This window comes from Bubalus bubalis, chromosome 3, assembly GCF_019923935.1.
Source record: "Bubalus bubalis isolate 160015118507 breed Murrah chromosome 3, NDDB_SH_1, whole genome shotgun sequence".
Taxonomy (NCBI): domain Eukaryota; kingdom Metazoa; phylum Chordata; class Mammalia; order Artiodactyla; family Bovidae; genus Bubalus; species Bubalus bubalis.
In genome coordinates this window covers 101,079,564-101,106,334 of record NC_059159.1, presented here as the reverse complement: position 1 = coordinate 101,106,334, position 26,771 = coordinate 101,079,564, and the positions used below count along the sequence as shown (strand labels likewise).

At 38.0% G+C, this 26,771-nt stretch overlaps 1 protein-coding gene across 3 annotated transcripts in view; it reads left to right on the top strand.

Moving 5' to 3' along the window:
• Positions 1–21,961, top strand: part of IL33 (interleukin 33) — a 51,925-nt gene extending 29,964 nt beyond the window's left edge. For all 3 annotated transcript variants that reach the window (XM_006076453.4, XM_006076452.4, XM_044939903.2), the window contains 8 exons: positions 2,228–2,383; positions 5,130–5,237; positions 13,084–13,206; positions 13,757–13,897; positions 15,052–15,159; positions 16,023–16,073; positions 16,905–17,002; positions 20,019–21,961. In XM_006076453.4, the coding sequence (XP_006076515.1) occupies positions 5,141–5,237; positions 13,084–13,206; positions 13,757–13,897; positions 15,052–15,159; positions 16,023–16,073; positions 16,905–17,002; positions 20,019–20,225 (825 nt within the window). In that variant the 5' untranslated portion in view covers positions 2,228–2,383; positions 5,130–5,140 and the 3' untranslated portion in view covers positions 20,226–21,961. The remainder of the gene's footprint in view (positions 1–2,227; positions 2,384–5,129; positions 5,238–13,083; positions 13,207–13,756; positions 13,898–15,051; positions 15,160–16,022; positions 16,074–16,904; positions 17,003–20,018) is intronic.
• The last annotated feature ends 4,810 nt before the right edge of the window (positions 21,962–26,771 follow it).

Here is a 26,771-nt window from a genome sequence, read left to right as displayed (position 1 = left end):
TATTTCCCACTCTTTAGAAAGGAAACATTTTAAAGGTGATGACTTCCCCTACCCCCACTGGACCCCTGATGCTAAGGCAATGGAGAAAGGGCACGCACTTGAATTGCTGAAATTATAAATCAGTACAAACTTTTTGAAGTCAGTTGGATAATATCTATCAAAATATAAGATGCTTATACAGTTTGATCCAGAAATCTTGCTACAAGGAATGTATGCTACCAATGAACTTACAAAGGCTTACCAGAATCACAACACACAAACACACACACACATAGACCTGTCAGTTACAACACTGGTTATAGCAGAAAAGAAGAAAAGGGAAAAACTGGAAACAGCCAAAGAATTAATCAATACAAGATTGCTTATAGTATATTTATATGATTATGTATATTTGTTCTTGCGGTCCTTGAATGGACCGGAACCTGGTGGTCCGGAGTCGACGATAAGAAAGTGAAAGAGAGAGAGAGAGAGAGAAAGAAAGAAAGACAGACACAGGGACCCAAGCTCTGATGGAGCAAGGGTGCTTTATTAGCAGAAATGCAGGCTTATATATCTTTACAACAGACTGGTTCCAAATAGGAAAAGGAGTACGTCAAGGCTGTATATTGTCACCCTGCTTATTTAACTTCTATGCAGAGTACATCATGAGAAATGCAGGGCTGGAAGAAGCACAAGCTGGAATCAAGATTGCTGGGAGAAATATCAATAACCTCAGATATGCGGATGACACCACCCTTATGGCAGAAAATAAAGAGGAACTAAAAAGCCTCTTGATGAAAGTGAAAGAGGAGAGTGAAAAAGTTGGCTTAAAGCTCAACATTCAGAAAACGAAGATCATGGCATCTGGTCCCATCACTTCATGGGAAATAGATGGGGAAACAGTGTCAGACTTTATTTTGGGGGCTCCAAAATCACAGCAGATGGTGACTGCAACCATGAAATTAAAAGATGCTTATTCCTTGGAAGGAAAGTTATGACCAACCTAGATAGCATATTCAAAAGCAGAGACATTACTCTGCCAACAAAGGTCCATCTAGTCAAGGCTATGGTTTTTCCAGTATGGATGTGAGAGTTAGACTGTGAAGAAAGCTGAGCGCCAAAGAATTGATGCTTTTGAACTGTGGTGTTGGAGAAGACTCTTGAGAGTCCCTTGGACTGCAAGGAGATCCAACCAGTCCATTCTGAAGGAGATCAGTCCTGGGTGTTCTTTGGAAGGAATGATGCTAAAGCTGAAACTCTAGTACTTTGGCCACCTCATGCGAAGAGTTGACTCATTGGAAAAGACTCTGATGCTGGGAGGGATTGGGGACAGGAGGAAAAGGGGACAACAGAGGATGAGATGGCTGGATGGCATCACTGACTCGATGGACGTGAGTGAACTCCAGGAGTCGGTGATGGACAGGGAGGCCTGGCGTGCTGAGATTCATGGGGTCGCAGAGAGCTGGACACAACTGAGCGACTGAACTGAACTGAACTGAAGATTATTACTCAGCTATTACACAGGACAAAATTTTATCAATAGCCACAATATGGATAGTCTAATACATATAAGGTCGCTGACACTGCAAAGAGTCACTGCATGTCTCATCCTATGACTTCAGTCCTGAGAACTGCATGCAGCTCTACTCGTTCTCCAAATAGGAACCAATAAGGAAGAGAAAATCCTTGAGAAATAGAAAACAGCATGCAGGAATCGGCCTGTTAAATGACAATTTGTAATGCTTCCTGTAAAAAGAATTATTCTGACATGTAGAAATGTCATGTTTATGCTTATGATGCGTGTTAACTGTATAATGAAAAAGCTTACAAAATAACATTAGCAGTATGATTCTACTTTTTATTAAAATATATATATATATAGTACTTCTTCACTGAAAAAAAGAATGTTAGGATCTACAGTATACATGCTTTCCTGTCATTTACACATTTTCTAAGTGTACATATATCATTTTTATAACCAGAAAAAGATTACTTGAAAAGTTCTCAACTTTCTGTAGGAAAGAGAAAGGCAATTAAATAATCTGGGTCCTTATATGCTCTACAGTGAGTAATAAACAGTATGTAGAGTCCAAATGATAGAGGTTTTATCAAAGTTAATGATTAACTGAGTATAACTCATTGAAAGTGCTATGGCTAAAATAATCTAAAAAAAGCTCTGTTTAGGATTTAGTTGTGGGAATGAGAATGCATTCCCACCCATTCTAACCCATTCAACTGGCTCTATTAGGATTGCCTCATTCATCTAATGCTGTCACCCAACATTGCCTAATCCAAGAGTGTGTATATATAACTGGAGTTGGAATATAACTGCATCAACTACTACCAAGTGTGGACAACAGGAAGCCTCATCATTTGAGACCAGCCCTTCACATTTATAACTTAGGTGGGTATCATAACCAGTATGCGAGAATATGTGCCATATATTATTGGAAAGAGCAGCTCAAAAGAACCAGTAACGTTTACAATGCCATGCTCTAATATTTCTGATTTTAAAATAAGAGAATAAACAGTAAATTTTTAAGCATAAAATTTTTTTTAAGTGATTGTATTTTTTAAGGTAAAAGATTTGTAGGTTGTTTAAAGAAAATGTTTTGTCTTTCAGACAAAGATTAGAAAATATTTCCTGTTTTTGACTTATTGCATGCTCCTTAAAAAGCAGTTGACCTTTTCTGTGTCCGTGACTCCATTTTAAATGTTACATTTCATTTTCTTATCTATCTTACATGAATCCGCAGGCTAATACTGGTTTAGAACAGAGTTCCTCCAAGTGTGTTCTCTCAAACTAACCATGGGAATGTTAACAGAGTGAGTTGAGGAGATTATTTGAGATCAAATAATCACTGAAAATAATTAGTTAAACAAAAGTATCCAAATTCTACAGTGAGGGAATGTTAGCACCTTTACTATGCTAATATGAATTCTGACTTTCCAAGAAGTGGAATATAGACTGAAATATTTCCCAGATTTATTTGAAAATACAACTTTTAAAAATGTCTATCCAAGAGATTTTCTTTCTAGGACATAAGGATTCTTGGATAAAAGAGAAAAACAAATCCTGCAATGTAATCTTCATGTTATCAGTAAAATATTACCTGAACACCTACTGTGTGCAGGGTACTATTTGAAGTATTTTCTGTACAATTTAAAATTTAACACAATAAAGCTATCAAAATGCACTATCCCACATTATGGTTAGAAATTAAATATCATATTCTGAAATTTATTATTTAAAAGAATTTGGACAATTGCTTGAGCATTTGAAGCTGAATTCTCATTTCTGCTTACTTTCTTTCTACATTTGGAGGGAGAAGAGAATAGCCAGGGTCAGGAAGCTCTGGCATAAAGATGGAAATCACGAGACTAGATTCTAGTCCTGGTTCTGCTTCTGTGAACCTGGGCAAGGCACTTAACCTTTTAGTCCTAGCCTACTCAACTAGAGTTGGGAGGGTGGGGTGCGCAGTAAATGATGTCTAAGTTTCTCTGCTTCTTATCTTCAACTGTTCTTGATCAATAAAGGTGGCAGAATCAGAGGAAGAAGGTAAGGATTGATGTGAGCCCCTCATGCTCTGTGAGGATAATATTTACTCCCATAGACGATACATTCATTTCTAGGGGCAGAATAGGGAATCTCAATTATGCTATCATTGAAGGATTTTGCTCATCAGACAGGCTGTAAATAGAATGGCTTTATGTAAGATTCTAGTTCCATTTAAATAAGAAAATTTGGAATTTCAGCCTATTGGGGACTTGGCAAGGGACAAAAGTAAAGGTGCAGGAAGTTTATTTTCCAATGAGTCCTCTAACCCAGGAACTCAATATTCCTCCTTTGCTCTGCTAGAAGAACTGGTCCTAATGAAGTTTATAAGAGATTTAAATAATAACCACTCGGGATAATTTGGATTCAATTTCTTTAAAATCTAGCACAAAGAAAGCAACGCTTACTAAAAGAAGTATTAACTATTATAGAATTTCAGGTAATATTAGAGAAAGTTTAAGACTGGAGGAGCAATCTTGCTCCCTCCACAAACCACAGCAACAGTGCCTTACCTTGACCATGAAGCCTGGTTGCAGTACCCTACTGAAAGAATACATGAAAGTGAAAGTGGAAATGTTAGTTACACAGTCATGTCTGATTCTTTGTGATCCCACGGACTGTAGCCCACTAGGCTCCTTTGTCCATGGAGTTCTCTATGAAAGAATACTGGAGTGAGTAGCCATTCCCTTCTCCAGGGAATCTTCCTGACCTAGGCAATTTATAAGACAACTCCATATTCCTTCAAAATGGTACTATGACCCAGCTTGATAATTAAGGAACAGCATCATTGATGATCCTTGCCTGAATCAAATATTAAATTGGGGGCTGCAAAATGGTGATTTTTCTAATTCTATCATTCCTTCCATAATGAATAAATCTTATTCATTCTTAAGAAATGCTATGGACGTGCAGCATTTTTTTTAAATAAAATGCTTTATAGTCAATTACCATCATTTTTTCTGGTGCTCAAACTATGCCAAATTTGTGCAGCAGGAGACCCTTCAAGGGGACTCCTATGTCCTTTTGACACAATCTCACTAGTTTTTGAATGATTCACTGCTTTCTGGCACAATGACATACTCAGTATTCACTTCTATTATTTCCCAACCCAGATCTACAATCCTGGTTCCCTTCAGTGGAAAAAGTAGTTAGAAAGTAAGATACAGGCACATTGATATTGATAATTCAAATTTAACACTAGAGGGATTTTCTTTTCTATTTTTATTTTATATTTATATCTCCTTTTCCCTGCAGTGAAAATCCTATAACACCAATACATTGTTCTATTCCATAGTATAGCAAAAAACAGTCTCAGAATTTCAAAACCAATATTTCCACTAACAACAAGCCCAAAAAGTAAAGTTTAAGATTGGAATTCTTTTCACCCTCTGACAATAGTTCTAGTATGTGTGTATATATATATATATATATATATATATATATATATATATATATTCAGAATACTATATTCAAATTTTACTGAATTATTTTTCTATGTAGCTTTGTTATCAATTTTATATTGAGTTAGCCACAGTTGTTTCTGTTTGTTTTCAAGTTGAGACAATTGAACTAACATTATATTTTAATTCAACAGAAGCCTGAAAAATGAAGCCTAAAATGAAGTATTCAACCACCAAAATTTCCCCAGCAAAGAGGAAATGCTCAGCAGGCAAGGCCTTGGTAAAATCTCCCAAGTTGAGAAGTAAGGAATTAAGTCTTTCTGATTGTTTTACACACTATTGTTTATCTGTTACCAAATCTTTATTATTCCAATGTTTATACATGCAAACTTATTAAAAACTACTAAGATGGCTCATAAGTGTATAATAGAGAAGGCTTTGGTTGTAAAATCAGACTATAAAGGGCCAACTTTTGTTTATTTGATATATCACAGAACAGGAGTGGCTTAGGTGATTTAAACCTGCTAATAGTGATAAATATAATTACAGCCTGTCATATCAATTCCTTCTCTACCCAAACCTACTGCCACCGAATCCCAAAACCTTTTTCCCAGATCACCTAACAAAAATTTAAACTGACTGACTTTTATTTAACAAACATTTTTTAAGACCTTTGGTATATCAAGTTTTTGGTCTTGACTTCAGATAAAGGAGAGAATAACAAGTGAAGATATTTGAATAATCCAGGCACCAAATAAAGCAGAATTGACCAAATGATGCTCAAGTTTATCTAGTGGCAAACTCAAAGTGTCTGAAATAAGTCGAAGGGCAGATAAAATCAGAGAGTAGCCATACCTTCAAGATGAAAGAATTATTAACATCTTTGATTCTTAAAATTACCTATCCTAGGAAAGAATTATGCAAATTTACACTCATGTTTTTCATTTGAGAGCAGTAACACAAGAGAATTAACAGAGCTCTGGTGTACTGAGAGAAAAAAGAGAATGAAAAATGGTAGTGGGGACTGGCATATCTTTGTCTTTTGTGCTCCTCCTGATTTCCCTGAACATGTAAGGCTAGAAGAGAAAACAATGTCACACAGAATATCATTTCTGTCTTCCCTGAGGCTCTGGCCCATTAATGCTCCTCTCTTATAAGTAGGAAGACCAATCTGCTGTGGTTTCTGAATTGCCAGGAAATCACAGCTAAGTTAGTTGTTTTATTTATGTCTGAGTCAAAATGCTCCTTTCAGGAACAGTGACTCATTAGAAGTAACTCTGTGCCCCCAAATTCCCTCTTAATAAAGAATGCATTTTCTTTGTACCCTAGAAGATGTGGGCTCTCTATAGATGCTGATATGAGGCAGCAGGCTAGGAATATATACCAGAGTCGCTGGCATTAATGAAAAATGAAAATGTAACCCATCCTTTAAGGGTGCAATGGACCCAACAGCTTATTTATGCCATTTAGAGAAACAATGATTAAGATTATCCCCAAGTCACATTACATTATTTTTATCATTCCTTAGCAGATTTTTCCCTTCCAATAATAATTGGTTCAGTTTAATACTAAAATTGTCATTATTTAAACACTCCTGGCTAAAATTTCAACAGATAAATGTGTGGTATCTGACAGATATGAACTGCTTCTCAAAACTGAAGGTGCAAGAAATGTCACACCTTATTTTTGTAAATAAACTGCTCTGAGTACCCAAGCAACAAAGTTCATTTTAATACCTTCTCCTCCCCTGGGCTAGCAGGATCTTACACGGTGGAAAAGCCACAAAACTCAGTACTTAACCTCTACCGGTATCCATACAGTCAGATCCCACATGAGTTCTGGTCAGCACCAGAGCATTTCACCTCTAGTTTTCACCTCTAGTTCATGTATTGCTGAAGCCTGGCTTGGAGAATTTTGAGCATTACTTTACTAGCATGTGAGATGAGTGCAATTGTGTGGTAGTTTGAGCATTCTTTGGCATTGCCTTTCTTGGGAACTTAAGTCAAAATGCCCCATGGCATCAAAATTTCTGTGGAGAAAAAACAAAAGATACAAAGCTTGGGAGAGAGACCAAAGGTCTACTTACAGTTTGGGGAATCATCAACATATAAAAAGATGATTTAAGTCATTGGAGCAAGCAAGATTGCCCAGAAAGTCTAAACTGAGAAGAAAGACAAAGGACAAAACCTTTAGGAGGACCAACATTTTAGGAGCAAGCAGAGAAGGAAGAACAACAAAGAGACAGAGATGGAGTGATCAGAGGGAAACAAAAAGAATCCAAGAAGAGTGCTGATACAACAGTAAGGGAAGAAGGATTCAGAAAGGATGTGGTCCCCAAATCAAATGTCACAGACAGGTCAAAGATAGTAAACAGTGAGGGGAGACCTTTGGTGAAATTAGTGCTTGGGGGAAAAAAGAAAGATGAAGTCACTCACTTTGGCAGTTCCTGTCAGCCATGGTCTGGCTCTCTCTGTAGCAAAATTAAAAAAAGATTTCTGGGCCCATTCCCATGACATGCCTGAGGGATTTCATCATGCTGTTGCTATGATAGAATTATAGGTTATGAGAATTTACTTAAAAGCCTTTAAAGACAGTGCCCTCGGATATCAAGCAGGATGGAGACATAGGAAATGGCAACAGTAAGTCTGAAAGGCTTTGACCCTAATGGAACACTCTCTTCAACAGAGTTCTCATAGCCATGCCAGCTTTATGCTTTCCTCTCAAGAACACAACCCTCATACCAGTTTCAGCTACCCCAAACATCAAAGTATACCTTCTTCCAAATTCTCCCATCCTGGAATGTGAAGTCAAGTGGGCCTTAGAAAGCATCACTACGAACAAAGCTAGTGGAGGTGATGGAATTTCTGTTGAGCTATTTCAAATCCTGAAAGATGATGCTGTGAAAGTGCTGCACTTAATATGCCAGCAAATTTGGAAAACTCAGCAGTGGCCACAGGACTGGCAAAGGTCAGTTTTCATTCCAATCCCAAAGAAAGGCAATGTCAAAGAACGTTCAAACTACTGCACAATTGCACTCATCTCACATGCTAGTAAAGTAATGCTCAAAATTCTCCAAGCCAGGCTTCAGCAATACGTGAAACGCGAACTTCCAGATGTTCAAGCTGGTTTTAGAAAAGGCAGAGAAACCAGATATCAAATTGCCAAGATCTGCTGGATCATGGAAAAAGCAAGAGAGTTCCAGAAAAACATCTATTTCTGCTTTATTGACTATGACAAAGCCTTTGACAGTGTAGATCACAATAAACTGTGGAAAATTCTGAAAGAGATGGGAATACCAGACCACCTGACCTGCCTCTTGAGAAACCTATATGCAGGTCAGGAAGCAACAGTTAGAACTGGACATGGAACAACAGACTGCTTCCAAATAGGAAACGGAGTACATCAAGGCCGTATATTGTCATCCTGCTTATTTAACTTCTATGCAGAGTACATCATGAGAAACACTGGGCTGGAAGAAGCACAAGCTGGAATCAAGATTGCTGGGAGAAATATCAATAACCTCAGATATGCAGATGACACCACCCTTATGGCAGAAAGTGAAGAGGAACTAAAAAGCCTCTTGATGAAAATGAAAGAGGAGAGTGAAAAAGTTGACTTAAAGTTCAACATTCAGAAAACAAAGATCATGGCATCTGGTCCCATCACTTCATGGGAAATAGATGGGGAAACAGTGGAAACAGTGTCAGACTTTATTTTTGGGGGCTCCAAAATCACTGCAGATGGTGATTGCAGCCATGAAATTAAAAGATGCTTACTCCTTGAAAGGAAAGTTATGACCAACCTAGATAGCATATTGAAAAGCAGAGATACTACTTTGCCAACAAAGGTCTGTCTAGTCAAGGCTACGGTTTTTCCAGTGGTCATGTATGGATGTGAGAGTTGGACTGTGAAGAAAGCTGAGCACCAAAGAATTGATGCTTTTGAACTGTGGTGTTGGAGAAGACTCTTGAGAGTGCCTTGGACTGCAAGGAGATCCAACCAGTCCATCCTAAAGGAGATCAGTCCTGGGTGTTCATTGGAAGGAATGATGCTGAAGCTGAAACTCCAATATTTTGGCCACCTCATGGGAAGAGCTGACTCATTGGAAAAGACCTTGATGCTGGGAGGGATTGGGGGCAGGAGGAGAAGGGGATGACAGAGGATGAGATGGCTGGATGGCATCACCGACTCGATGGACATGAGTTTGAGTGAACTCCAGGAGTTGGTGATGGACAGGGAGGCCTGGCGTGCTGTGATTCATGGGGTCACAAAGAGTCGGGCATGACTGAGTGACTGAACTGAACTGAAAGTATTACTTCAAACACAGTCAGCTCCCAAGGAATTATATCCAGATTTTGTCTCACTAGATGCTACTTGCTGCACTACTATCTTCAGCCCCTAATCCTCTTCCACATCCACAATATTTCCTCAGTACTGTGACCTTCACTTCTAACTGCCCAAGTCCCATATCCTACTCCCCACAGAGTCCACTTCCAATATTGGACATACCTGGCATGGCCCTATGGGACACTACTCATTAAGATAAGCTTATAAGGAATGAACATATTTAGAGTATCATCTTATGCCTTTTAACTCAGAAAAGACAATGTGATACAATATAGTGTAAGCCATGACAGTTGGATTTTGCTTTTCTATTTTGTAATGCAAGTGCCTGACTTAAGCTTTCATTGCTGAGGCATCTACTTCAAAAATGATCATCTCAAATAAACACACATATAGTCCATGGAATTCTCCAGGCCAGAATACTGGAGTGGGTAGCCTTTCCCTTCTCTGTTGGATCTTCCCAACCCAGCGATCGAACCCAGGTCTCCCACATTGCAGGCAGATTCTTTATCAGCTGAGCCATAAGGGAAGCCCAAGAATACTGGTGTGGGTAGCCTATTCCTTCCCCAGTGGATCTTTCTGACCCAGGAATCAAACCGGGGTCTCCTGCATTGCAGGCAGATTCTTTACCAACTGAGCTACCAGAGAAGCCCAAATATACACAGCCAGTCACAAAACTAGATAAAGATCAGAAGATCTTGGTTGATTTCCATAACTGACAATTTGGACTACTTGCTTTTTTTTATTTCCTACTCTTCCCATGCTTTAAATTCCTGCTTGTATATTTTAAATTCACCAATAAACAGTGAGCTCTCACTATCCTAGGATCACACACTCAATCCCAATAAAAGGCAGAACCTCAGGCCCATGCACTCTCTCTACCTGTGACCTCTCTGTGTGGTCCCAGATATGCAGCGTAATTTCCAAATCCTATAATTATAGTCAGAGCTATGGGTTTTCCAATAGTCATGTATGGATGTGAGAGTTAGACCATAAGGAAAGCTGATCCCCAAAGAATTGATGCTTTTAAACTGCGACGTTGGAGGAGACTTGAGAGTCCCTTGGACTGCAAGGAGATCAAACCAGTCAATCCTAAAGGAAATCAACCCTGAATATTCATTGGAAGAACTGATGCTGAAGCTGAAACTCCAAGATTTTGGCCACCTGATGTGAAGAACTGACTCAGTGAAAAAGGCCCTGATGCTGGGGAAGATTGTAGGCAGGAAGAAAAGGGGATGACAGAGGATGAGATGGTTGAATGGCATCACTGACTCAATGGACTTGAGTTTGAGCAAACTCTGGGAGATGGTGAAGGACAGGGAAGCTTGGTGTGCTGCAGTCCATGGGGTTACAAAGAGTCGGACACAACTGAGTGACTAAACAACAACAAGAAATAATTAACCTTTATTTCTTCAATTTTCTGATGGTTATTGCTGAAAGGCATTTTGCAATCATAATAAGAACATTAAGGGCCAGTCCAAATCCAACATTGGTTATTATTAACAGGCTAAGATCAGCAAAAAACAAACAATTTATAACATATTGTATTAAATTATTGTCAGGAGGCCAAGTTCAGGGTTGACTCTGGCACAGCTTTGTAAATTATCTTTGCATTAAATACATGTAAGATACCACAGTTGACATATCTAAAGTTATAAAGGAATATTAGGAATTTCCAGGGCAAATGAGTACGATTAAATGGCCTTACCCTGTTCAAACAGTTGAAGACACCTAAAGGTAGATGTTCATCCGAATTGGAGGCAAGATATAGAAAAGTCAAACCAGTAACTAACAAAAGTTTATTCCACTTAATTTTGATAATCATATTAGGAAGGCAAATCTACAGAATTTAAAAAAAGGTCATAGGATATATCTGAAAATCACAAGTAATTATTTTCATTTTCTGAATTACTGTGAATTATTGAATTTGGCTATATTGTATAAATTTCTTGATAATTCATTGGCTATAATTTTGAAAATCGAGATCTTATCACCTAGGTGTTATCACTTTCTTTTCTATTTGACTTTTAAAGGCTTTTTTAAAAATGATTTTCAAGTGGCAAATTTAATTTTTATTTGAAATTTTAATTTTTATTTGGATAAATTAAATAAGAATTAATGAATAACTGATTTTTTTTACTTCAACTGATTTAATTTCAGTTTGTGTTTTGTTAGTCTCTAAAATTGCAATATAGCATTTTCTTAGATGGAGTAGATGGAGGTATAGCTTTGATATTAGACACACTTGAGTCACAACTTCTCATCAGAACTTTGGCAAATATCATGACTGCTAAGAACTTCAAATCATCATTTGTAAAATGAAATGAATAATACCTACCTTGTAATATTATTTGTGAAGGTTTAAATGAAAATTATGCACAGTGCTTGGCCCACTGTAGACACACTAATATTTGACAAGGAAGCCAAGAATACTCAATGGAATAAAAAACAGTCTTTTCAATAAATGGTGCTGGGAAAACTGGATTATAACATGTAAAAGAATGAAACAATCCCTATCTACACCACTCACAAAAATTAACTCATAATGAATTAAAGACATAAATGTAAGACCTGAAACCATGAAACTCCTAGAAGAAAACATAGTCAAAAAGCTCCCTGACCTGGGTCAGTTCAGTTCAGTTCAGTTCAGTCACTCAGTCGTGTCCGACTCTTTGTGACCCCATGAACTGCAGCATGCCAGGCCTCCCTGTCCATCACCAATTCCCAGAGTTCACTCAAACTCATGTCCGTCCAGTCGGTGATGCCATCCAGCCATCTCATCCTCTGTCGTCCCCTTCTCCTCCTGCCCCCAATCCCTCCCAGCATCAGAGTCTTTTCCAATGAGTCAACCCTTCACATGAAGTGGCCAAAGTACTGGAGTTTCAGCTTTAGCATCATTCCTTCCAAAGAACACCCAGGACTGATCTCCTTTAGAATGGACTAGTTGGATCTCCTTGCAGTCCAAAGGACTCTTGCGAGTTTTCTCCAACACCACAGTTCAAAAGCATCAATTCTTCGTGCTCAGCTTTCTTCACAGTCCAACTTTCACATTCATACATGACCACTGGAAAAACCATAGCCTTGACTAGACTGGTCAGCTATTCTTAATAACCTTTGCAGACTATAGTCATCTCTCTAAAATTATTAAAAATAGATTCTAGGTAAGTAGAAAGGATTATAGATTTCATATTACCAAAGAGCTCCCTGCCAGCTAGGCAAAGATTGATATATGTTAGATGTAGAGCCACACTCTCTTATGTCAGTTTTTAAACCAAAATTTTTTCTAAAGACCTAAAACTTTTCATAACCCATTTGATAGCAAAATATGGCCTGAATTCATTTCCAGTTCTTGCCTGGAGAATCCCAGGGATCGGGGAGTCTTATGGGCTGCCGTCTACGGGGTCGCACAGAGTCGGACACGACTGAAGCGACTTAGCAGCAGCAGCAGCATTAACAGTTAAATCCTGACCTAAACCAACATGAAGTCTTTATTTATTTCACTTGATGTATATTTTCCTGTGCTTCACTATAAAGTTATTAATTTTTTATTATGAGGTGCTCCCCTAGTCCCTGCTGGGTGTGTTTCCCTAGCCCCTGCTGGATGTGCCATTTATAGACAATATGTATTCTACACGACAATCTTAAAATCTAAAAAAACTCTGAATTTTGAAAAACAACTGGCCCCAAGGTTTGTGATAAGATACTGTGGACTGTGGTTGCTTTCTTGACCTGCTACACTCAGGGTTTGTAAAAGGATAAAGAAGGATGGAATGAAATGGTATCACAATTTTTTCAATTATTTAGAATCCCAACAGAAGGCTGAAGAAGTTTGTCAGATGTACTATATGCAGCTACGCTCTGGCCTTAAAATAGAAAAAAAGGTCTGTTACTTTAGGAAAGAAACCACCAAAAGGCATTCATCAACAGGTAAGGAGAAACTATGCATTTCCTGATAATTTTTCAACATAATGATGGGCGTTGATTTGCCTTCACTTATCACATCAAGATACACAATTTCTTTCCTCACCCAAATTCCTTCTGGAAAAGAGCAAGGATGAGAAACTATTTTTTAGTCATTTTCAGAAGGGCATATAAAGTTTTTAATAGTGTGGAAGAAATGGTTATATCATGTTAAATAAAAATAGAGGATACAAAATTATAAATATATTTTATAATATTTTTAAATGTTTTTTCTTTCAAGAAAGTAAACTAAAATGTTAATAGTGGTTGCCTTTTTGGGTATTGAGACCATGAGTGACTAGTTTTCTTCTGCCTGGACTCCAGTGAGTGTGTCCTATTGGGATAAAAGTATGTAGAAAGTATTGATCCCTTCAGACCATAGCATGACCAAAGCCCTGGGGTCAGTCATCACTGTGAGCAAGCAGCCTTGACTGGAAGTCCTCAAAGGGGTGATGGGAAGGGGTCTGCACTGAGTGAGGACTGACAGTCCACTCCTATCCCCACCCCCATCCTGCAGCTGAGAAGTACAAAGAGCATCTGGCATTAGTTGCCTATGAGCAGCTGAACCACTTTCAACAGTCTGTGGACCAGGGCTTCACCTTGGGTAAAACCATGGTCCAGGAATACACTACAGCAAATGGCCTTCCAAGTATCAAAGGTAAGATTGGTCACAGGGGTGTGTGAGGGTGAGAAGAGAGGCAGGACATGGGACCCTCGCAAGTGCTGGTCCAAGAAGCAGCCCCAACTCTACAATTTCATGTATATCAGAAACTTCTGTCCTTTTTAAGTGGTATCCAAAGTAGTACAGGGTATCTGCTCTAAAGTACTTGTGCATTCTATAGTCAGAACTATATTATTATTTTGAAATGCTTGCTATGGATTGGAATTTCATCTACATAATTCCTGAGAAAAATATATTATCCTTTTTGGGGGAAAAAAACACATTATCTCTCCAAATTTCAACATTTTGACAATGAAAGAAAAGGAAGAGCTATTATATTTTCAAATACAATTTCAACTCAAAAATTTTAAATAATTGTTGATTGTTTTAAATTATATCACACACTTGTGAATAAATTCAATATTTAAAGTTCTTAATGTTTTATATATTATTTTCTTTAGCATAATTTTACACTATAAATAAAATATAATTTTTTTTCCTCTAGGGCCTATATATGTAGTCTCTAAATCTGACCCAGTTTACCCCAGCATGCTGCAGAAATATCATTTTTTGCGTGTGCTGATATATTAAAAAAATTGAGAGTACTGATTTAAGTGTTGCAGTTTTTTTAGCCAGAAGACAAAATGAGGCTCACACTTGCATCCTCCAGGACTGTTGAAAGTCTCCAAGTAACTCCATCTTTATAGATGGGTATTCACTTATCCATGTCTATCAAAATACAGTCCCCTGTTGTCCACAGTTCCCTAGATCATATAAATTAAGAAGCAGAGTTTTCTTCAGGCAATGTCTATCACTTTTCCAGTTTCTTTCTCCCCATCAAACCCTCCCCGTAAGCACACTAATATGGCCTCCCATGGCCTTCACACAGGAGGCTAGCATCTTTGATCTCCTTCATGCAGAAGGTTAGCATCTTACGATCCCATAACGTAGCTCAACCTTTGAGCTATGTTAAGTTTGTGCCTGAGACTTTCATCTATTCAACGGTGATAGACAAAGTACAACTCAAATTGCAAAGACAAACAAACAAACAAAAAAAACACAACACATTTAGAAGGTTTCTTAATTTCCAAAAGATTTTTCATGGAAACAAGTTTTTAAATTCTTAATGACAAGATTTTTACTTGTTACAGAACATTCTGCTTCCCTGAGTACATACAATGATCAGTTCATTACTTTTGTTTTGGAGGATGGAAGCTATGAGATCTATGTTGAAGACTTGATTAAAGACCAAGAGAAAGGTAGACTTATTTCCTTTTGTCTATAATAATATAATGATGACTAGTAAAGTAAAAATTAATAAACTTAGCAAACTGTAAACAATAGATTAACTTAGATATGGCTAATAGATTTCATGCTATGTGCTAACTCCAATGCACTGGCAATAGATGCTTGAATATCACTGTATTGGGGAGGATTCAGAAGCTTATTCAGGGTTCATCAAGGAAGAATGATGATATTGAGAAGTCGCATCTGTTGTGAAATATGGAAGGAAGTACCACACATATTTACTGTCATTAAATTATTAATATCTACTAGGTCTTTCCAGTTTTATCAATACCACTAGAGTGTAATTCCGGAGAAGGCAATGGCACCCCACTCCAGTACTCTTGCCTGGAAAATCCCATGGATGGAGGAGCCTGGTGGGCTGCAATCCATGGGGTCGCGAAGAGTCGGACACGACTGAGCGACTTCACTTTCACTTTTCACTTTCATGCACTGAAGAAGGAAATGGCAACCCACTCCAGTGTTCTTGCCTGGAGAATCCCAGGGACGGGGGAGCCTGCTGGGCTGCCGTCTATGGGGTCACACAGAGTCGGACATGACTGAAGTGACTTAGCAAAGCATAGCATAGAATAGAGTGTAATTCTAGCAAAAGAGTATACCAATGCTATGAACAACATTTTAAATATTTTAATACCAACATTGTTGGAGAAATCCTCAGAGCATATTTATACATTTTTAAGACCTTCCTCAAAGCCACAAAAGTTTTGCTTTTATTGATACATAATAAGAGGATGTTTTCTGATGTTATATATGTTGAAACTGAAATCATTTGATAAAATTGTATCTCACTAAAGGGATTTTATGCATTCTCTTTCAGACAAGGTGCTACTTCGTTACTATGATTCCCAATTCCCCTCAAGTGAAACAGGTAATTTGGGAGGCTGAGTAGCTCTGGGGCTAGAATTCTTAAATTTAGGGGTAAAGACAAATCCAAACATGTTCCATGGGAAAGGAAGGTGTCTCAGAAGGTTCTCTCCTACCCAATTCATGGTAAAAATATTGGATTTTAGATTTTAAAAGGACTTATTCTATCTCATCCATTTTGCAGTTTAATAATTAGAATAAATTGGCTGCATTTAACAGAGATTCAGAATAACAGTGTCTTAAGTTACACAAAATTTTATTTCTGTTTTAGCTAGGGCATAATGGCAGTTCAACATGTTGCCCAGGGACCAAGCTCCTTTCATCTTTGTGGCTCTGTAGCATCTACATGATTCAAGATTCCTTGCCACCATGAAATATCTTATCAGAAGGACAGAGGAAGACAAACTATGAGTTTTATTTCCTTTAAGAACACAACCTGGAAGTTGTACCATTCACCTTATGTTGGTCAGAACTAAGACATATTGCTACATAAGGCAGGCTTGGAAATATTCTAGAGGAGTTAGATATTGGGAGAACTATCAGTGGCTTTCTATGCAGACAGGGAAGCTGACACTGAGAGCAATACCCATTAGAGTCTCAATTCTACTATTAGAAAGTGTATAAGAAAACTAACCTCTCTCCTAAAGGGCCTTAGAATTACACCTTACTGTCCAATGGCTCTTTAGTTTTATCTGGGTACAAATGTTTCTAATAGATGTGTTGGTGAATGAAATAGTCATTTTACATCTTGGACTCTTTTCCTGGGTGTTAAATTCATTTAAATTAAAATGAGTTACAATTCTTAACTTTATAATTTGTGTTTTTTAATTGCAAGATGGTGGTGGCAGTCATCGGAAGTTAATGGTAAACCTGAGCCCCACAAAAGACAAAGACTTCTTGCTGCATGCCAACAGTAAGGAGCACTCTGTGGAGGTAACAGAAACATGCACCTAATTGTCATGACTGACTCTACTCATCTGTGCAGATTTGGGGGTTGGGGGTACTTCGAAGAAGCTTTGTTTGTAATATTGTAAATAAAACAAAATCAGTTACAATTAATACCTTGCTTCTGAAATAGGGAAGGGAGTAAAATTGGCATGTGTAGCCCTCCTACTGAAAGTCTGGTCTCTGCCAGCAGTGCAGCATTACCTGGGAGCTTGTTAGAAATGTAGACTTTCAGACTCCCTCACAACTGAATCAAAATGCGCATTTTAACAAATCTCCAGGAGACTCATAGGTCCTCCTGGGTACATAGGTACTCATAGGTACATAGACTCATTAAAGTTTGAGAAGCACTGCTGAATAGAATGATATAAAATCCTTTCTATTTGGCTGTAGGAACTACTGTTTTCTTCCAGGCAGTATTTCCTTGTAAAATATCATTATCTTGGGCAACTGAAAAGTCATTTTATAGTCTGAAACTGCTAAAGGGGAGGGTTCATAAACATTTCCAGATGCCAAGATACAGAGATAGCATAACAACCTACATTCTAATCATAGGATTCACTAAACTGTCTTCCTCAGTTAGTAAATAGAACTGTTATATTGGTCGTGATAAGTGAACAATGAAAAGAAATAGAGGAAAGCAATAGAATGGAAAAGACTAGAACTCTCTTCAAGAAAATTAGAGATACCAAGGGAACATTTCATGCAAAGATGGACACAATAAAGGACAGAAAAGGTATGGGCCTAACAGAAGCAGAAGATACTAAGAAGAGGTGGCAAGAATACATAGAAGAATTGTACAAAAAAAGATCTTAATGACCCAGATAACCACAATGGCGTGATTACTCACCTACAGCCAGACATCCTGGAGTATGAAGTCAAGCAGGCCTTAGGAAGCATCACTACAAACAAAGCCAGTGGAGGTGATAGGATTCCAGCAGAGCTATTTCAAATCCTAAAAGATGATGCTGTTAAAGTGCTGCACTCAATATGCCAGCAAATTTGGAAAACTCAGCAGTGGCCATAGGACTGGAAAAGGTCAGTTTTCATTCCAATCCCAAAGAAGGGCCCTGCCAAAGAATTTTCAAACTATTGCACAATTGTGCTTGTTTCACATGCTAGCAAGGTAATGCTAAACAATATGTGAACTGAGAACTTGAAGATATACAAGCTGGATTTAGAAAAGGCAGAAGAACCAGAGATCAAATTGCCAACATCTGTTGGATCATAGAAAAAGCAAGGGGATGCCAGGAAAACATCATCTTTTGCCTTTTTTGACTAGGCTAAAGCCTTTGACTCTGTGGATCACAACAAACTGTGGAGTATTCTTAAAGAGATGGGAATACCAGACCACCTTACCTGCCTCCTGAGAAACCAGTATGCAAGTCAAGAAGCAACAGTTAGAACCAGCCATGGAACAATGGACTGGTTCAAACTAAGGAAAGGAGTACATCAAGGCTCTATATTGTCACCCTGCTTATTTAACTTGTATGCAGAGTACATCATGTGAAATGCTGGGCTGAATGAAGCACAAGATGGAATCAAGATTGCCAGGAGAAATATCAATAACCTCAGACATGCAGATGACACCACCCTAATGGCAGAAAGCAAAGAGGAACTAAAGAGCGTCTTGAGGAAGGTTAAAGAGAAGAGTGAAAAAGCTGGCTTAAAACTCAACATTCAAAAAACTAAGATCATTATATTGGTCCCATGACTTCATGGCAAATAGATGGGGATAAAATGAAAACAGTGACAGACTTATCTTCTTGGGCTCCAAAATCACTGTAGATGGTGACTGCAGCTATGAAATTAAAAAACACTTGCACCGTGGAAGAAAAGCTATGACAAACCCAGATAGTCTGTTAAAAAAAACAGAGACATCACTTTGCATACAAAGGTCCATATAGCCAAAGCTAAGGCCTTTCCATTAGTCATGTACAGATGGGAGAGTTAGACCATAAAGAAGGCTGAGCACTAAAGAATTGATGCTTTCGAACTGTGGTGCTGGAGAAGACTCTTGAGAGTTCCTTGGACAGCAAGGTGATCAAATCAGTCAATCCTAAAGGGTATCAACACTGAATATTCATTAGAAGAATTGATGCTGAAGCTGAAGCTCTAATACTTTGGTCATCTGATTTGAAGAGCCGATACCTTGATGCCAGAAAAGATAGAGGGCAAGAGAAGAAGGGGACAACAGAGGATAAAATGGATGGCATCACTGACTCAATGGACATGAGTCTGAGCAAACTCAGGGAGATAGTGAAGGACAGGGAAGCCTGGCGTGCTGCAGTTCATGAAATCACAGAGAGTTGGACACGACTTGGTGACTGAACAACAACAACAGCAGTATAGCCATGAAAGGTACTAATGTAAACTCTGGATGCATCTCCCTTAACAAAACATTTCTAAGTTTATATAACAGTGTTTGGCATATATAACTACTCAACAATACAAGCTGACTTCTAATGAGCTTTATTATATATTCCAAGTTGTGTGCTAAAGGTTAAGTATTGTCTTATTTCATTCTCACAGTAACTCTCTTATGAAGTCATTGTATTGGTCAGGTACACTGTGTAACGAACCACTTAATAACTTAAAATAATACTCATTATATCACTCACATATCTATGGGTAAGTTAGGGGTTGAACTAGAAAACTGGCTGCAATAAAAACTTGAGACTTGAAACATAAAGCAAAGTGTCTAGTTCTCAGAGATACCACATGGCAAAAAGAGAAGTATGAATCCAGAACTACTGCATCAAGATCCACTTATTCTAAGCCATTATGTCTCTCAAAATATACTATCAGTGAATCAAATCAAATTCCCCTACGTGGGCCCTCTGCTCACTTCCTCCCCACTTCCTATCCCCTATCCAGTAAGCAGGCTTGCTAGAAATATCAAGTTATGAATAATTATTCTGTTTTAGTTTTCAACACAGGGATGTAAAGTTGACTCTGAACTTCTCACTCACATATTGGTTACTTTCTCTCTTGTTTTCCTCAGCTACAAAAATGTGAAGACCAGTTGCCAGAACAAGCCTTCTTTGTCCTTCATGAGACGTCCTCCCAGTGTGTTTCATTTGAATGTAAGAGCAATCCTGGAGTGTTTCTAGGAGTAAAGGATAACCAACTAGGCCTAATTAAAAGAGGGGAACACCCTGAGGATTCAAATACACAGAATATCATATTTAAGCTCTCAAACTTAATGTGATGGAAAGCTGCAGATCTTGGGTTGAGTAGCCCAAATAGCTACCACTGCAAAAAAGATGAATATAAAGAGACAGATAACAAGAAGGCAAATGGAATGTTTAATATGGTGTGGAATGTTTTCCTTATTATGTACAAAAATTTTTTTATAACCCTTCAGTTCTGTTTTTCATTTCCCTCTGTATATCTCTCCATATATTCTACTGCATATTCAATACAAATATTGGAATATTCAATAGCACATGGTAAAGAGACTTGCCAATATTCTGAAGTATACATCTGACCTTTACTTTTTTCCTACTTTCAATCCAGAAAGAACTTAGTATTTAGAGTGACACCTCTGGGGAGAAGCAAAGGGCCTTATCCCTAGTCTTGCTCTAGTCAAAGATCAATTTTAAAGAGCTACATAGGGACATCATTTTCCAAGGTTCTCAATAATAGCCTCAACCACTTAAAGGCACTAATAAAAAGACAACTGGAAGCTACACAAATTGACCATTTCACAACCAGAATAAAACATCAAGATTGTCTATAAATACTCAAAACTTCAGATGCCTAAATGGCTAAGCAGGTAATATGAATATGTTAAAAGGCAAGAATAATTTTAAAATTAAGAAAATTAAATCTAATATTTAAAAGTGAATAATTTCATCTCTCATTTTTAAAATTCCAATTTTTATAGATTGCACTAACTTTAAGTAAGGCATTCTTACATTAGAAAGTAAAATAAATTTTATTTCAGACATAAAACTGAAATTATTAGGAATATCTAACAAACTAGAATTTTTTTTTTTGAAGCATTGAGCCACAACATATGTTCAGGCATCCAAGTACCATGGACTGCAAGTGCTATGGAAGGGCCAGGAGTCCTCAACCTACTAGAGCTTACATGGGACATAGGATTAATATTATAATTTCAATAACTGGCTATCCCTCATATGTCCTTCTGACCCTGACTTTCAGGAACCCATGACTTTTGATATATTCATCACCTTAAACAAAATTTTCTCTAATCCTTTCTTCTCACATGCACAATTCCTTTTATTGTCTGATTTCCCAATGACCCTGCTTACTATGGAATGTGTGACTTGCTCCTTCCTCTTTTCTTTTGACCAACTGTGTCCTTTTGTACTCCCTGACCTCACTTCTACATCACCTGATCTCTCATGCCAATATGTTTACTCTGCTTTTTCTACCTGATGCTGTAGAATTTTACATAAACCTATTGGTGGCAATATTTTTCATTAAACATCTTTGTGTTTTATTGTTACTAAGGTACTAAAGTTTATAGTCAATCATATAATAACATTTCTCAACTACTAGTTTTTGCTTATTTTAAAACCTTTGCAATTTCTACTGTAATTTTTCATAGGTGTAATACTGACAATAAATGATAAACATAATGACAAAATACTTACAAAATAAGACTTTTTCTGAAAGTGTAGGCTTTTTAAGTTGTTGAGATATATTGACTATAACTGCTGGTGCAACATAAAAGAGGCTGTGAATTACTATATGAGGGCAAAAACCTATAGAACAATATATCTTTGTTTCATTACTTTGTCAATAATTTAACTATAAAAACAACAATAAAAACAGAATCTATATCATTCCCTCTGAAAAACACTAAATGTTGATGATGTGTATCTGTATAATATACTTAAAATGATTACTATTAAGTAACCAAATATATCCATTACATTGTTCATATTCTTAAATAAACGGTGTTTTTCAAAAGTATATGAGACCAGAGTGATTTTGTCATAAAATGACTCAATGTTGTAAAATTCTTAAGTGAAAGTACACATACCCTAATCCATCAATGCTAGTAAGTGGAGGAAGTTATTTCTCTAATATTTTTGGTGATTCAAAATTAAGTAAAATTTTCCAGAGAAGAGATTGTGTCTTTTTCATTTTTGCACTCCCAGTGCCCATCATGGTGGCCAGCACAAAGTAGGTATTCAGTGACTTAAACCCAAGATCAAACAGCCAACATGTACTTGCATTATAATTTTAACCTAAGACTTCCAACCTGGTTTTCTTATTTTACATGATTAATTTTCCTTTAAAAAACACTTTCTGTCATCACTATAGTCAGTGTTATTTGATTAAAATATTCAAATGTATGGTGGTTTTTGTCACTTAGATGCCTGTGTTTTGATGGAGGATAAAAGCAATGCCAAAGACTGCTCAAACTACCACACAATTGCACTTATCTCACACGCTAGCAAAGTAATGCTCAAAATTCTCCAAGCCAGGCTTCAACAGTATGTGAACTGTGAACTTCCACAGGTTCAAGCTGGTTTTAGAAAAGGGAGACATCAATTGCCAACATCTGCTGGATCATCGAAAAAGCAAGAGAGTTCCAGAAAAACATCTATTTCTGCTTTATTGACTATGCCAAAGCCTTTGACTGTGTGGATAACAATAAACTGTGGAAAATTATGAAAGAGATGGGAATACCAGACCACCTAACCTGCCTCTTGAGAAACTTGTATACAGGTCAGGAAGCAACAGTTAGAACTGGACATGGAACAACAGACTGGTTCCAAATAGGAAAAGGAGTACATCAAGGCTGTATATTGTCACTCTGCTTATTTAACTTCTATGCAGAGTACATCATGAGAAACGCTGGGTTGGATGAAACACAAGCTGGAATCATGATTGCCAGGAGAACTATCAATAATCTCAGATATGCAGATGACACCACCCTTATGGCAGAAAGTGAAGAAGAACTAACGAGCCTCTTGATAAAAGTGAAAGAGAAGAGTGGAAAAAGTTGGCTTAAAACTCAACATTCAAAAAACTAAGATCATGGCATCCGGTCCCATCACTTCACGGCAAATAGATGGGGAAACAGTGACAGACTTTATTTTCTTGGGCTCCAAAATTACTGCAGATGCAGCCATGAAATTAAAAGATGCTTGCTCCTTCAAAGAAAAGCCATGATCAACCTAGACAGCATGTTAAAAAGCAGAGACATTACTTTATCAACAAAGGTCCGTCTAGTCAAAGTTTTGGTTTTTCCAGTAGTCTTGTATGGATGTGAGAGTTAGACTATAAAGAAAGCTGAGTGCTGAAGAACTGATGCTTTTCAACTGTGGTATTGGAGAAGACTCTTGAGAGTTCCTTGGACTGCAAGGACATCCAACCAGTCCATCCTAAAGAAAATCAGTCCTGGGTGTTCATTGGAAGGACTGATGCTGAAGCTGAAACTCCAATACTTTGGCCACTTGATGTGAAGAACTGACTCATTTGAAAAGACTCTGATGCTAGGAAAGATTGAAGGCAGGAGGAGAAGGGGACGACAAAGGATGATATGGTTGGATGGCATCACTGACTCAATGGACATGAGTTTGAGTAGATTCCAGGAGTTGGTGACAGACAGGGATGCCTGGTGTGCTACAGTCCATGGGGTTGCAAAGAGTTGGACATGACTGAGCAACTGAACTGTACTGAACTGAAGAAGGCAAAAAAACTGTGCTCCAAAAACTATAAGATGCTGATGAAATAAATCAAAGAAGACACAAACAGATGGAAAGATATGCCAATTTCTTGGATTGGAAGAATATTTTATAATTATATATTTGTTATATTTTACAATATAAACAAATATCAAATCATTATATAGCACACTTAGAACTAATATAATGTTAAGTCAATTATATCTCATTTTAAAAAGATTCCAGTAGATTAAACTCTTTGCAACAGTAACCATCTGTCATATAAGTGCCTTTGTTCCTAGAAAGAATTAAGTTGCATGATATTGATGATTTAACACAACTCCATCACCAGTTCAGAACCACTTGACTGATGCTCAGTAATTTATCTTTTCAGATTAAAGTTTGGAACTCATACACATTTAACATTTAGCATTAGTCACCTTTGTTTTTTCATATTAAACTTTAACAGGTGTTGGCTCACTTTGGCCAAACCTGCTAGTTTTCTAAGGATGCCTCTCTCTTGCAGCCTCCTTATTGCTCCTCTACCTGAAACATTCATTCCTACCAGTCTGTTTTTTCACATCTGATATATCTTCTTGATTCTTTTCTATCAATATCTTTCCCATGCTTCCTTCAAAATCCAGTTGTCTCCATCATCTTATTATCTTTTCAAGACTTACGGATGACTCTGACAGTAGTGACAAAGTTGACTGTATTCTGCCTAGCACTGTATGTATGCATGATTTATCTTCCATAAAGGGGTGTAATACCATGAGGACATGTTCTTTTTTCTTTTAATCTTCCTGCTAGGACACACAGTGATCTATAACTAGGACAAGTTAATTTTATTCTGTTCTTATTTGTATCTTCATTCCAGGATTATAGCAAACTTTTGTCAGAACACATCTTTCAGAGAATATGCCAAACTTCTTTGTCCTATGTCATTCTCTTCTCAAACATCTGTTAATCACTTTGCCAACAAAGATCCATATAGTCAAACCTATTGTTTTTCCAGTAGTCATGTACAGAAGTGAGAGTCGGACCATGAAGAAGGCTGAGTGTCAAAGAATTGATGCTTTCAAACTGTGGTGCTGGAGAAGACTCTTGAGAGTCCCTTGAACTGCAAGGAGATCAAACCAGTCAATCCTAAAGGAAATCAACCCTGAGTAATCATTGGAAGGACTGATGCTGAAGCTGAAGCTCCAATACTTTGGCCACCTGACTCGAAGAGCCAACTCAGTGGAAAAGACCCTGATGCTAGGAAAGATTGAGGGCAAAAAGAGAAGTGGGTGACAGAGGATGAGATGGTTGGATGGCATCATCAACTCAATGGATATGAGTCTGATCTAACTGCAGGAGATAGTAAAGGACAGGGAAGCCTGGTGTGCTGTAGTCCATGGGGTCACAAAGAGTTGGACAGGACTGAATGATAGAACAACAAATTAATTCTTTAGATCTTGGTAAAGTCTTCTCAAGTGCACCATATTACTGATGCAAAATACACTGGGAAAACAGTTCCCACATTAATGGGGTAAGGGAGTGAATATTGATGGATAAAGCTAAAAAGTTAGGCATGGAACATATCACTCAGGGTTTTATAAGTCATGTTAAAAATTTGGTTTTTACCCTATGTGCAAAGGGAATCCATCAAACTTTTGAGCAAGATGACAAGATTCAATGGATTGGAAGGAAGGAAGAAAAGAAGTGGAGAGATTATTTGGAGAGCTATTACAATAATCCAAGTTTTTAAAATGATGTTTGGTTTAGGGTGATGGCAGTAGACAATGGCAGAGAAGGCAATGGCACCCCACTCCAGTACTCTTGCCTGGAAAATCCCATGGACGGAGGAAGCTGGTAGGCTGCAGTCCATGGGGTCGCTAAGAGTCGGACATGGCTGAACGACTTCACTTTCACTTTTCACTTTCACGCATTGGAGAAGGAAATGGCAACCCACTCCAGTATTCTTGCCTGGAGAATCCCAGGGACAGCGGAGCCTGGTGGGCTGCCGTCTATGGGGTAGCACAGAGTCAAACACGACAGAAACGACTAAGCAGCAGCAGCAGCAGCAGTAGACAATGGAATTAGTGCACAGATTGAAAATACATTTGAAAGATTTTAAACAGCACTTGGAGATGAACTGGATTGAGAACTGAAGGATGAAGTGATTTGGAAATGATTCAGTTTTCTGACTTGAGCAGAGATGCACAAAGGCACTGAGATGGCAAAACCTGAAGAGAAACAGATTCACAGATGAATGAACAAGTGCTTCATTTTGAATAGTTTGAGATGGTTGACGTATCTACATGTAGATACCAAAACAAGTTTCAATTCTGCAGCTCAGAGGCACTATTCACAGAGATAATCTGCACCATAGTTGTTTTCAGTCAGTTCAGTTCAGTTCAGTCGCTCAGTCGTGTCCGACTCTTTGCGACCCCATGAATCGCAGCACGCCAGGCCCCCCTGTCCATCACCAACTCCCAGAGTTCACTCAAACTCATGTCCATCGAGTCAGTGATGCCATCCAGCCATCTCATCCTCTGTTGTCCCCTTCTCCTCCTGCCCCCAATCCCTCCCAGATCAGGGTCTTTTCCAATGAGTCAACTTTTCGCATGAGGTGGCCAAAGTATTGGAGTTTCAGCTTTAGCATCATTCCTTCCAAAGAAATCCCAGGGCTGATTTCCTTCAAAATGGACTGGTTGGATCTCCTTGCAGTCCAAGGGACTCTCAAGAGTCTTCTACAACACCACAGGTCAAAAGCATCAATTCTTCGGCACTCAGCTTTCTTCACAGTCCAACTCTCACATCCATACATGACCACTGGAAAAACCATAGCCTTGACTAGATGGACCTTTGTTGGCAAAGTAATGTCTCTGCTTTTCAATATGCTATCTAGGTTGGTCATAACTTTCCTTCCAAGGAGTAAGCGTCTTTTAATTTCATGGCTGCAGTCACCATCTGCAGTGATTTTGGAGCCTAGAAGAATAAACTCAGCCACTGTTTCCACATCTATTTGCCATGAAGTACTGGGACCAGATGCCATGATCTTCGTTTTCTGAATGTTGAGCTTTAAGCCAACTTTTTCACTCTCCTCTTTCACTTTCATCAAG